The 11,678-nt window shown below is 60.3% G+C and overlaps 2 protein-coding genes across 2 annotated transcripts; one reads left to right on the top strand and one right to left on the bottom strand.

Annotated features, from left to right (window-relative positions):
- Window positions 1-1,935: 1,935 nt before the first annotated feature.
- Window positions 1,936-7,115, top strand: LOC128980227 (chymotrypsin-like elastase family member 1). The gene is made up of 11 exons (XM_054398682.1): window positions 1,936-1,975; window positions 2,065-2,147; window positions 2,245-2,345; window positions 2,558-2,683; window positions 2,768-2,904; window positions 3,160-3,305; window positions 3,391-3,540; window positions 4,352-4,428; window positions 5,272-5,444; window positions 6,638-6,787; window positions 6,877-7,115. The coding sequence occupies exons 1-11, from the start codon at window positions 1,936-1,938 to the stop codon at window positions 7,113-7,115; spliced, it is 1,422 nt and encodes a 473-aa protein (XP_054254657.1).
- A 2,082-nt stretch (window positions 7,116-9,197) lies between these two features.
- On the bottom strand, window positions 9,198-10,929 carry CELA1 (chymotrypsin like elastase 1). The gene is made up of 8 exons (XM_054398681.1): window positions 10,890-10,929; window positions 10,718-10,800; window positions 10,522-10,622; window positions 10,185-10,310; window positions 9,964-10,100; window positions 9,563-9,708; window positions 9,328-9,477; window positions 9,198-9,215 (listed from the first exon to the last, which is right to left on the bottom strand). The coding sequence occupies exons 1-8, from the start codon at window positions 10,927-10,929 to the stop codon at window positions 9,198-9,200; spliced, it is 801 nt and encodes a 266-aa protein (XP_054254656.1).
- Window positions 10,930-11,678: the final 749 nt, after the last annotated feature.

Raw genomic sequence — 11,678 nt, 5'->3', positions numbered from 1 at the left:
TTGCTCTCTGCTTCACTGTCAAGTGCTGTACCACTCACTCCCAGCTCTTCAATAACTCCACCTGGTACCTCCAGAACGTTGATAGAAGGCGTACGGTGACATTACAGAGCGCCGCAGGCTGAGGGAGCAGCTCCACTGCAAAAACTTCACCTGGTACCTCCAGAACGTCTACCCGGAGATGTCTGTCCCCGACCTGACTCCAGCTTTTTACGGAGCAGTAAGTGCAGAGGTGCCCACAGCACCCTGCTGGGCTCAGCCCTTGCCTTGGAGCAGCCCCGGCAGGCACTGCCCTGAAGGCTGGAGCTGGGGTCCTGCATTGCAGCCAGCTTGCTGCAGAGCTGTGCTGCAGCCGTGTCCATCACCGCCTCTGTCAGCAGCTGGCATGGCCGGTTCGGGCTCTGGCTGGCGGGGAGAGAGCTGGAATCCAGCAGAACTGGTTTGGGGCAAGTTGCAGGGTGGGGGACCCGCGGAGATGTGGCACTAGGCGGCACTGGGCAAAAGAGCTGAAAGCTTCCAGCACCCCCCGTGCCAGCAGCAGCACGCACGGCGGGGATCTGACAAACCCATCCGGGGACGGGCAGGGTACGGAGCTCCTGCTCCACCCTGCAGCCTGCAGCTGCCCAAACCAAACCTTTGCTCCCAGCCAGATGCTGAGGTCTGAGTCCAGCCCTCCCCGGCCAGGACAGGCTGCAGCAGCCCCTGGGCACGGTGCCGGCCGGCGAGAGTCCGGGCGCCGGCTCCCATCCGGGTTTGCCTTCACCTTTGTTTCCCGGAGCCTCGTCTCGGGCTCCTCTCACCTTTGCCTCAGTGGCACGGAGGCGCTGGCGCGGGCATTCCTCACGTCCTGGAAAGGGCAAGGCAGCCGAACACGGTGCCTGGAGCCGGCTTGTGTTTGCACAGCAGTCACTCAGTGCCCCGCAAAGCCCAGTGCCAAGGCAGCCCACCCCTTGCCCTCAGAACACAGCTCATCGTCCTGCCCCTTCCTTTTCCCCCTGCAGATAAAAAACGAGGGCACCAAGAGCTGCCTGGACGTCGGTGAGAACAACCAGGGTGGGAAACCACTCATCATGTACCCCTGCCACGGGATGGGGGGCAACCAGGTGGGCACCCACCAACCCCCAGCATTTTCTCCTTCCATTTCCAATTGGGGTTGGGAGAACCTTTGGACATGGAACCTGTCTCTGGACATAGGACCTCAAATAAAGAGATGATTTATTTTATGGACATCCTGTCTCCGGCTTCCTCCGAGTTCCCAGCCCTCTTCTGATTTCATTTCCCCACCTCCCCTTCCCCTGGGAACTCCTTGGGAACCCAAAAGTGCTTTGAAAGCCTCCAGTGTGGGGATGTGGCACACTTGGGACCATTCCAACGGGAGCTGTTTTGCCCCTGAGTGGGGCGGGCGCTGTGCTGCTGTCCCTCGCTGTTCCCTTCTGTGCTGAACACATCAATCAAGGACTATTTGGAGCCCATTTCCACTCCTGATCTCTGCTTTCCTTCCAGATAAGAGCAGGAACACAGCACCTGCTCTCTTGCCTGCCTTGATTTTGTTCTAGTTGGGCTTTGGCCTTTCCAGTGTTCACCTTGAAAAGCCTCACAAAATCTCTTGGAGGCATCCCAGGAACAAAAGCGATGAGGGAGCTGCAGCTGGGGAATCCAAGGGGCTCAGCATCAGGACACACTCAGGGCAATGTTGGCTGAGATGCAAGAGCAGGGCCCAGAGACTTGGGCTGCCCGTCCAAACCCAAGGGTGACTGAGGTGCACCCAGTGTGTTCCAGCCCTGACCTTCAGGGCCGTGTGTGCTTTGGAAGAGGGACCAAGGCTGCTGATAGCTCTGTGTCACCTGGGTTTCTTCCCATCCCTCCCTCTCCAGCCCCTTCAAAGCCAGCAGCGCTGCAGCCCCAGCTGCAGACGAAGTGTCGCCGTGCTCCAGGATGATGCTGCAGCTCCTGCTCCTTGCCGCCTTCGCCCTCTGTGGTACGTCCTCCATGGAAGCTCTTCGGCCTCAGGAGCTGGTGGCAGACTCCTCGCTGGCCATTCACTGTCCCCTGTCCTCTCTCCCACAGGACGCTGCTCTGAGCAGGATCTCGATGGGCTGCAGCGGGTGGTCGGTGGCACCGAGGCGCGCTCGCACGCCTGGCCCTCCCAGGTGGGTCCTTCCCGGGGGCAGACTCTAAGTGCCAGCAGGGTTTCACCCCTGGGACCGTGCACTGACAGCCTCCCGTGATGCCTCCCCCTCTCCCCAGATCTCCCTGCAGTACTACTCTGGTGGCAGCTGGCACCACACCTGCGGAGGGTCCCTTATCCAGAGGAACTGGGTGATGACAGCAGCCCACTGTGTGGATCGGTGAGTGGGGACCTGGGCCCCAGCTTCCGCTTGTGCCACCAACAGCCATGCCCAGGACAAATTCTGTCTGTCACAACCCTGTCCCTGAAGGCCATTGCTGCTCCTCCAGCGAGGTCCTTGCGTGCACCATCTCTGGGACCACCTCCTTGCACAGATCCCTCAGCTCCCAGGTCGAATCTGGGCTGACCCTGTGGCTTGCTCCTTGCTGACAGCAACCTGAACTTCCGTGTCGTGGCTGGGGAGCACCACCTCAACACAAACGATGGCAGCGAGCAGGTCTTCAGCGTCAGCAAGATCATCATCCACCCCTACTGGAACAGCAACAACGTTGCTGCAGGGTAATGGACAGGGAAAAGGAGACTGGGGGTGCACTGCTGGTGATGGAGGGGATCCTTCCAACAGCCTCTTCCTCCTCTCACCAGCTACGACATCGCCCTGCTCCGCCTGGGCAGCTACGCTACCATCAACCAGTATGTGCAGCTGGCCAAACTGCCCCAGTCGGGATACATCCTGCCCAACAACTACCCCTGCTACATCACGGGCTGGGGGCTCACCCGCAGTGAGTGCCAAAGGGGCCTCCTGGCCCAAAACTGACAAACCCTGGGGGGGCTGAAGTATTTCTTTAAGCTCTCTGAGGTTTCAGAAGGCTTCATGCAGGGCTTCGCTCCAGGCATGGAGATGTCCAGCGTTGTGCTGGGTCGGGGCTCGCCCAGCAGCGGCCGTGGGTCCTGCGTTGGCAGGGGCTGGGAGGGTTGCCGCGTTCCTGGCCGGGGCTTTCCCAGGTCCTTGCTAACCGAGGCTTGGCTGTGTGCAGGCAACGGGCAGCTCTCCAACGTGCTGCTGCAGGCCTACCTGCCCGTAGTTGACTACCAGATCTGCTCCAGCTCCTCCTACTGGGGCTCCACCGTCAAGAGCACCATGGTCTGCGCCGGCGGGGACGGCGTTCGCTCCGGCTGCCAGGTACGGCCCCGGCCCCACGCCGTCCCCCGGCAGCCCACCCACACCCCTGCTGCCCGCCTCTGACGCGGCTCCCTCGCTCCGGCAGGGTGACTCCGGCGGCCCCCTGCACTGCGCTGTGAACGGCCAGTACCAGGTCCACGGTGTCACCAGCTTCGTGTCCAGCCAGGGCTGCAACGTCCTGCGCAAACCTACCGTCTTCACCCGCGTCTCTGCCTACATCTCCTGGATCCAGAGCGTAAGGCCACGGCGCCGCCCGGCAGCCTCGGCTCGGACCTGGCGCTGCCGGGGTTCCAAGGCACTGCCTCTGCCCCTGCTTGGCTCAGCTCTTGCCCTTCTTCTCCTTCCAGACGATTGCTCGGAACTGAGCAGTAGCAGCAGAGCTCAGTCCCCGGCTCGGCCATGGACGTCATCTTCCCCCATGTTCCAGCAGAAGGCTTTCAGACCTAGCATAGCCTGTGGCAATAAAATCTCTTCATCAATCCAGCTCCTTGGTGGATGCTTTGCCCCACAGCCCAGCAACCCTTTCTCCTCCAACCCTCAGCAACCTTCTTCCAGAGTGTCCCTTCGGCTGTGTCCCTCCTCTGCCTCACACCTTAGGAAAGGGCCAATGGGAAAGGCAGCTGGCCCTGACTGCAGTCAGAAATCCTGGTGACAATGGAAAAGGAGAACATGCTGCAGATGTCCTCCAGGAGCAGCGATACAGCTCCTCGGAGATGCTGGGGGCACCTGAGGCATCTGCCCTGGGCTTCTCCCTGCCAGTAACTCCTTTTTCCTTCCATAACCAACCCCCTCTGCAACACCAAGGGCAAGTCTTGCCTGGCCAGTCTGATCTCCTTCTATGAGAAGGTGACCACCTGTTGGATGAGGGAAAGGCTGGGGATGTTATCTACCTGGACTTTAGTAAGACCTTCACACTGCATCCTCCTGGCTGCTTGGTGGCTTGGACGGGTGCAGGTTTTGGTGCGTGAAATGCTGGCTGCTGGCCAAAGAGTGGTGGGAATGGAGTTAACTCCAGATGGCAACCAGTCACAAGTTTTGTTCCCCAGAGCTCCCTGCTGAGGTCTCTTCTGATCAAGAACTTTATCAGTGATCTGGGGGAGGGGACCCAGTGTTCTTACAGAAGGTTTGCAGATGACACAAAGCTGATCTGCTGGAGGGCAGGGGGACTCTGCAGAAGGATCTAGCCAGGATGGATCCATGGATGAGGCCAATGGGATGAATGCTGCACTTGGGTCACAACAACTCCATGCGGAGTTACAGGCTTGGGGCAGAATGGCCGGAGAGCTGCTCGGTGGAGAAGGACCCTGGTGGTGTTGATTGATGGCCAGGTTCAGTTTTGGGACATTTGCTCCAAGAAGGGCATTCAGGTCCTGGAGCAGGTCTGAAGAAGAGCAACAAGGCTGATGGAGAGAAAAGTGTCACGAGGAACATCTGAGGGAGCTGGGGATGTGGAGGCTGGAGAAGAGAAGGCTGAGGGAAGACCTCATTGCTCTCTGCAACTCTCTGAAAGGAGGTTGGAGCCAGGTGGACTGGGGGGAATGAAGGAAGCAAGGAAACCTCGAGAGGCTTCCTTGCCTGCCCCCTGCCCGCTGGCTGCCAGATTGAAGCATGGGGGCCCCCAGCCCTGCCTGCTGGGGAGAGTGGGCTGGGGAAGGCTTGTGCAGGATGATGAGGGTGGAAGATTTGAATAGGAGGTAGAAACCGGCCCTGGCGTGGAAATGGAATGCCCTGTGCTGGCAGGCGATTATCTGTGTCTAGCAGGTGGATCGGTGGCAGCAGGGGGGTAGTGGGGGACATGGGGCCGGGGCAGGGATGGAATTCACTTGAGCAGCAGCAGAGGGAAAGGGATCAATCAGCTGAAACCCAGGTGGCAGTGAGCCCAGAACCACTGGGGGTTGGGTTGGGCCAGGGGGGGTGTTCCTGTCTTCCCCCATCTTGCCCTGACCGTTGCTTTTCTCTCCCGGAGGTGCATTGACCAGAAGTTCAAGCGGTGCCCGCCCCTGCCCAGCACCAGCGTCGTCATCGTCTTCCACAACGAAGCTTGGTCGACGCTGCTGCGGACGGTGTACAGCGTCCTGCACACCTCCCCGGCCCTGCTGCTGAAGGAGATCATCCTGGTGGACGATGCCAGCACGGATGGTGGGTGGGAGCTGTGGTGGGATGCAGGAGTCACAGCAGGATGTGGTGGCTGAAGGGGTGCAGGGGGGTCCCCAGGAGCAGCAGTTCTGAGCCATTGCGAGGAGAAGCAGCTCAGGCCAAGGCTCTGAGCAGCCCAGGATGCATCCAGCAGCTCTCCCACCTTATTTGGCTCCTGCCTGGCAGCACTGTTGGGGTTTTTCCCTTCTCGGATGCTGCTGCTAAAGCAGCCCTGAAGGCTGAGGGAGCTGCCATTGGTTAGCCTGAAGAAGAGGAGGCTGAGAGGAGACCTTGTTGCACTCTACAGCTCACAGTGAGAATGGTGTTGGCCTCAAGTAACTAATGGCAGGACAAGACGTCAAGTTGCATCAGGGGAGGCTTAGGTTGGACATTAGGAAGCGTTTTGTCCTGCAAGACTGGTCAGACTCTGGCACAGGCTGCCCAGGAAGGTGGTGGAGTCCCCACCTCTAGAGGTGTTCAAAAATTGAGTAGGTGTAGCACTTCAGGAGGTGGTGTAATGGCCAGGGAGGTGCTGGGTAGAAGGTTGGACTTGATGATCTCAGAGGTCTTTTCCAAGATTCATCATTCTATGGCTCTATGGAACTGGGGTGCTGCTCCCGCACCCTGCTGACCCCTCGCCCACCTGCCCGCTGGCTGCCATCCTCACCAGCTGCACCAGGGCAATGAACCCTGTGGTTCAGCATCGGGCACTGGAGAGCTGGGACTTTGCCCTTGCCCCAGAGATAAACACTCCCTTTCCCCCAGGGCATCTGCCCGGGCTCCCAAGGAGCTCCCGAGGAGCAGAACCTCGGGGCAGAGCAGGGTGTTGTCAGCCGTGTCACAGCTTGCACTGTGGTGGGGACACAGCTTGGATTTGGGGTCCTTTACCAAGAGGAGTCTCTGGACATCCCAGCTCTTGCTTGGCCATGCCCAGCTTTTGGGTGGCTGCACCTGCCAAGGGAGCAGAGCAATCCCAGGTTCCCTCTGCGATACCTTGTCCATTGTCCCCTCCCTCCGTGACAGCTCAGCCGCTCGGTGCTGGTGACGCTGCAGCTGCAGGGCACGACCTGCACACGCTGTCAATCCCTGGTGCAGTTCTAGTGGGGCTCGGACAGGGCGGGTGGTGGCTCCTCTGCCCAGTGCAGCCAGGGTGGGCTGGCGGGGGTGCAGGACCAGGCCGGTTGCTGTTCCTGCAGAGCACCTGCAGGCCGAGCTGGATCGCTACGTGGAGCAGCTGCAGATCGTGCGAGTCGTGCGGCAGGCGGAGCGCAAGGGGCTGATCACAGCGCGGCTGCTGGGGGCCAGCGTGGCCAGTGGGGAGGTTCTGACCTTCCTGGATGCCCACTGTGAGTAGCCACCACCCACCGGGGGTCCTGAGGGAGCCAGAAGGGTGAAGCTGTCTGCCCCCAATGGCCAAGCCTTCCCCACACTCCAGGCGAGTGTTTCCACGGCTGGCTGGAGCCCCTCTTGTCCCGCATCGCCGAGGAGCCCACAGCCGTGGTCAGCCCTGACATTGCCACCGTCGACCTCCACACCTTCGAGTTCTCCAGGCCGGTGCAGCAGGGCAAGCAGCACAGCCGGGGCAACTTCGACTGGAGCCTGACCTTCGGCTGGGAGCTCGTCCCGCCCCGCGAGAGACAGCGCAGGAGGGACGAGACCTTCCCCATCAAGTGAGCCAGCCAGGAGCCCCTCTGCCCGCTTCAGAGGGGGTCTGATGGTGGCAGAGGTTGGCTGAGCCCTGGGCCCAGAGCCAGCGTGGAGCAGCTGAGCGTGCTGGGTGCTGCAGTGGGCTCAGGGAGGGCGGCCAGGGCTGTCAAAGGACTGGGGGCTCTGTGCCAGGAAACTGCCCCTTCCCCCACTTGGCTCTGCTCCTTTCCCCAGCACATTGCTGTTTTCCCTGCTGCTTTTGGTGCCTCTGCTGTCCCTTCCCAGCGGAGCTTCCCCCATCAGATGCTTGGCTGGAGGCAACTCGGGTGTTTGGTGCCTGGCAGGTGGACCCTCGGGCATGGTCAGAGACCACGGCCTGGCAGAGGAGAAAGTTCCCTCTGGGCTTTGGAGAACGTGGAGCTCTAAAGGACCTTTGGCAAAAGCAGCTTTGAATTGCCCCCAGCATCTCTCTGCCTATGCAAAGCCTCTAATCAAGGCTTTCATTGCTGTCTTGTATCTTCTCTCTCAGACACCCAGCGGCCTGGACATGGGGTGGCACCTGCACTGGCACAGCAGCAGGAATGTCCCCTGTGGGTTGCTCTGCACCAAGCCCCCTGCCTTCATCCCTTTATTTTCCATGCAGAGAAACGCTGTCCAGTTTTTCCCTCTGACCTTCTCCATGGTGCCCCACGTCCAGCTGGGTGCTCCCCTGGGACACACCTGACACCTTGCCTGCCCTGTCTGCATCATGTCCCCTGGCTGGCAGTAGGACTGGCTTTGTGCAGAGGTCACCCAGGAGATGTCCCCATGCCAATAAAGGTCCCTTTGACAGTGAGGACTCTCACTGCAGGTTGTCTCCCAGTGCTGTCTCAGCTCCTCTTGGCAGGAAAGGGAGTCCCAGAATCCTCCCAGTACAGCCCTGATCTGCCAGGGCAGCCAGAAACCCTACAGGTGATTGGAGTGGGGAAGATGCTGCAGATCCCCTCCACGGGCAACAATGAAGCCCCCTGGACTTGGAGGACGTTTCTGGAGGATCTGACTGGGACTTTTCCTTGCTGCCAACTCCATTTCTCTCCCAACCTCAACCCACTTCTGTTCTGGGGGTAAGCCCCACAGCCATGGCTGCACCCATCATGGCCAGCTGTGCCACACCACCAAATGGCACAGGGATAAAAAAAAATCACCAAAAGTGCACCAACTTCAAACTGAAAGCCCCAAGTGCAGATGCTGGAGGAAGAGCCAGGAGGCAGCACAGGTTGCTGTCACCCCTTGGCCCCCCCATGGCCCTGGCTGCCTTTCCGGGGGGGAGCGCTGTTGGTGCCTGGGTGCTCAGCGGATGCCGGCAGCTGCCTGGCCCCAGACTTCCTCCGTGCAGAGCCCCAAGCGCAGCGCTGGCTGCGAGCAGGAGCCGAGCTGCAGTCATGGCCGAGGGCAGGAGCGGCGGAGCTGGGCTCTTCGCCAGGCAGGTCCAGAAGCGCTTCAGCCGGGCACAGGAGAAGGTAGGACCCAGTGCCCACCCCTGACCCCCACCCCAAATTCCCTCCTGTTCCTCTGCTCTTTCACTTTCTGCACTCTGGTGCTGAGGGGGTGGCACATGGGTACTGCTCAGCACCCATGGGTGCTCCTAGAGCATTAATTTGGATGCTTCTGTGTGATGACCCTCATCAGTGCGTTGGGCTTGATTGCATCTCCCAACAGTCCCACAAGCTGCTTTGGCAGCTGCCAGCTTTTCTGAAAGCAGAATCTTTCCACCCAAAGCCCCTCCCAGATTTTACAGGGGACCCTGCACCCTGCACTGCTGTCATGGGGTTCCTCATGGCTGGCTGGAGATGACAGTCCTAGTGAGACCCAGTGTGTGGCTTTCCCATTGGCCTTTCCTAAGGGGTGAGGCAGAGGAGGGACACAGCCGAAGGGACACTCTGGAAGAAGGGTGCTGAGGGTTGGAGGAGAAAGGGTTGCTGGGCTGTGGGGCAAAGCATCCACCAAGGAGCTGGATTGATGAAGAGATTTTATTGCCACGGGCTATGCTAGGTCTGAAAGCCTTCTGCTGGAACATGGGGGAAGATGACGTCCATGGCCGAGCCGGGGACTGAGCTCTGCTGCTACTGCTCAGTTCCGAGCAATCGTCTGGAAGGAGAAGAAGGGCAAGAGCTGAGCCAAGCAGGGGCAGAGGCAGTGCCTTGGAACCCCGGCAGCGCCAGGTCCGAGCCGAGGCTGCCGGGCGGCGCCGTGGCCTTACGCTCTGGATCCAGGAGATGTAGGCAGAGACGCGGGTGAAGACGGTAGGTTTGCGCAGGACGTTGCAGCCCTGGCTGGACACGAAGCTGGTGACACCGTGGACCTGGTACTGGCCGTTCACAGCGCAGTGCAGGGGGCCGCCGGAGTCACCCTGCCGGAGCGAGGGAGCCGCGTCAGAGGCGGGCAGCAGGGGTGTGGGTGGGCTGCCGGGGGACGGCGTGGGGCCGGGGCCGTACCTGGCAGCCGGAGCGAACGCCGTCCCCGCCGGCGCAGACCATGGTGCTCTTGACGGTGGAGCCCCAGTAGGAGGAGCTGGAGCAGATCTGGTAGTCAACTACGGGCAGGTAGGCCTGCAGCAGCACGTTGGAGAGCTGCCCGTTGCCTGCACACAGCCAAGCCTCGGTTAGCAAGGACCTGGGAAAGCCCCGGCCAGGAACGCGGCAACCCTCCCAGCCCCTGCCAGCGCAGGACCCACGGCCGCTGCTGGGCGAGCCCCGACCCAGCACAACGCTGGACATCTCCATGCCTGGAGCAAAGCCCTGCATGAAGCCTTCTGAAACCTCAGAGAGCTTAAAGAAATACTTCAGCCCCCCCAGGGTTTGTCAGTTTTGGGCCAGGAGGCCCCTTTGGCACTCACTGCGGGTGAGCCCCCAGCCCGTGATGTAGCAGGGGTAGTTGTTGGGCAGGATGTATCCCGACTGGGGCAGTTTGGCCAGCTGCACATACTGGTTGATGGTAGCGTAGCTGCCCAGGCGGAGCAGGGCGATGTCGTAGCTGGTGAGAGGAGGAAGAGGCTGTTGGAAGGATCCCCTCCATCACCAGCAGTGCACCCCCAGTCTCCTTTTCCCTGTCCATTACCCTGCAGCAACGTTGTTGCTGTTCCAGTAGGGGTGGATGATGATCTTGCTGACGCTGAAGACCTGCTCGCTGCCATCGTTTGTGTTGAGGTGGTGCTCCCCAGCCACGACACGGAAGTTCAGGTTGCTGTCAGCAAGGAGCAAGCCACAGGGTCAGCCCAGATTCGACCTGGGAGCTGAGGGATCTGTGCAAGGAGGTGGTCCCAGAGATGGTGCACGCAAGGCCTCGCTGGAGGAGCAGCAATGGCCTTCAGGGACAGGGTTGTGACAGACAGAATTTGTCCTGGGCATGGCTGTTGGTGGCACAAGCGGAAGCTGGGGCCCAGGTCCCCACTCACCGATCCACACAGTGGGCTGCTGTCATCACCCAGTTCCTCTGGATAAGGGACCCTCCGCAGGTGTGGTGCCAGCTGCCACCAGAGTAGTACTGCAGGGAGATCTGGGGAGAGGGGGAGGCATCACGGGAGGCTGTCAGTGCACGGTCCCAGGGATGAAACCCTGCTGGCACTTAGTCTGCCCCCGGGAAGGACCCACCTGGGAGGGCCAGGCGTGCGAGCGCGCCTCGGTGCCACCGACCACCCGCTGCAGCCCATCGAGATCCTGCTCAGAGCAGCGTCCTGTGGGAGAGAGGACAGGGGACAGTGAATGGCCAGCGAGGAGTCTGCCACCAGCTCCTGAGGCCGAAGAGCTTCCATGGAGGACATACCACAGAGGGCGAGGGCGGCAAGGAGCAGGAGCTGCAGCATCATCCTGGAGCACGGCGACACTTCGTCTGCAGCTGGGGCTGCAGCGCTGCTGGCTTTGAAGGGGCTGGAGAGGGAGGGATGGGAAGAAACCCAGGTGACACAGAGCTATCAGCAGCCTTGGTCCCTCTTCCAAAGCACACACGGCCCTGAAGGTCAGGGCTGGAACACACTGGGTGCACCTCAGTCACCCTTGGGTTTGGACGGGCAGCCCAAGTCTCTGGGCCCTGCTCTTGCATCTCAGCCAACATTGCCCTGAGTGTGTCCTGATGCTGAGCCCCTTGGATTCCCCAGCTGCAGCTCCCTCATCGCTTTTGTTCCTGGGATGCCTCCAAGAGGCATCTGTGAGGCTTTTCAAGGTGAACACTGGAAAGGCCAAAGCCCAACTAAACCAAAAAACCCTGAAGGTCAGTGCTGAAGAACTCAATACCTTTTTGCCTCAGTCTTTAGTCATCAGAGCACTTGTTCTTGGTGTGCTCAGCACCTGAGCTGGAAGACAGGGATGAGAGCGGAATGAAGCCACAGAAGGAAATAGTCAATGATCTACTACACCCCTTAGACACACACAAAGCTCTGGGGCAGGATGGCATCCACCTGAGGGTACAGATGGAGTTAGTGGCATTGCTGAGCAATGCACTTTCCATCGTTGACTGCAGTCCTGGCTTACTGGGGAGGTCCCACCTGTCTGGAAATTGGCAAAGGTGGTGGCCAAAAAGGGCTGGCAGGAGGATCCAGGGAATTACAGACCTGAG

Source organism: Indicator indicator, unplaced genomic scaffold, assembly GCF_027791375.1.
Source record: "Indicator indicator isolate 239-I01 unplaced genomic scaffold, UM_Iind_1.1 iindUn_scaffold_78, whole genome shotgun sequence".
Lineage (NCBI taxonomy): Eukaryota > Metazoa > Chordata > Aves > Piciformes > Indicatoridae > Indicator > Indicator indicator.
Note: the sequence above shows the minus strand (reverse complement) of the source record. Positions and strands in the feature narration are given on the sequence as shown.

Bases quoted from the DNA above. Each gene is read 5' to 3' on its own strand.
- LOC128980227 (XM_054398682.1), top strand. From the start codon at position 1,936: ATGCTGCAGCTCCTGCTCCTTGCCGCCTTCGCCCTCTGTG. The intron at 3,541-4,351 runs GTAAGGCCACGG...TTTGTTCCCCAG, and splicing joins ACATCTCCTGGATCCAGAGC to AGCTCCCTGCTGAGGTCTCT. The intron at 6,788-6,876 runs GTGAGTAGCCAC...CCCACACTCCAG, and splicing joins GACCTTCCTGGATGCCCACT to GCGAGTGTTTCCACGGCTGG.
- CELA1 (XM_054398681.1), bottom strand. From the start codon at position 10,929: ATGCTGCAGCTCCTGCTCCTTGCCGCCCTCGCCCTCTGTG. The intron at 10,623-10,717 runs GTGGGTCCTTCC...CCCTCTCCCCAG, and splicing joins CGCACGCCTGGCCCTCCCAG to ATCTCCCTGCAGTACTACTC. The intron at 10,101-10,184 runs GTAATGGACAGG...TCCTCTCACCAG, and splicing joins AGCAACAACGTTGCTGCAGG to CTACGACATCGCCCTGCTCC.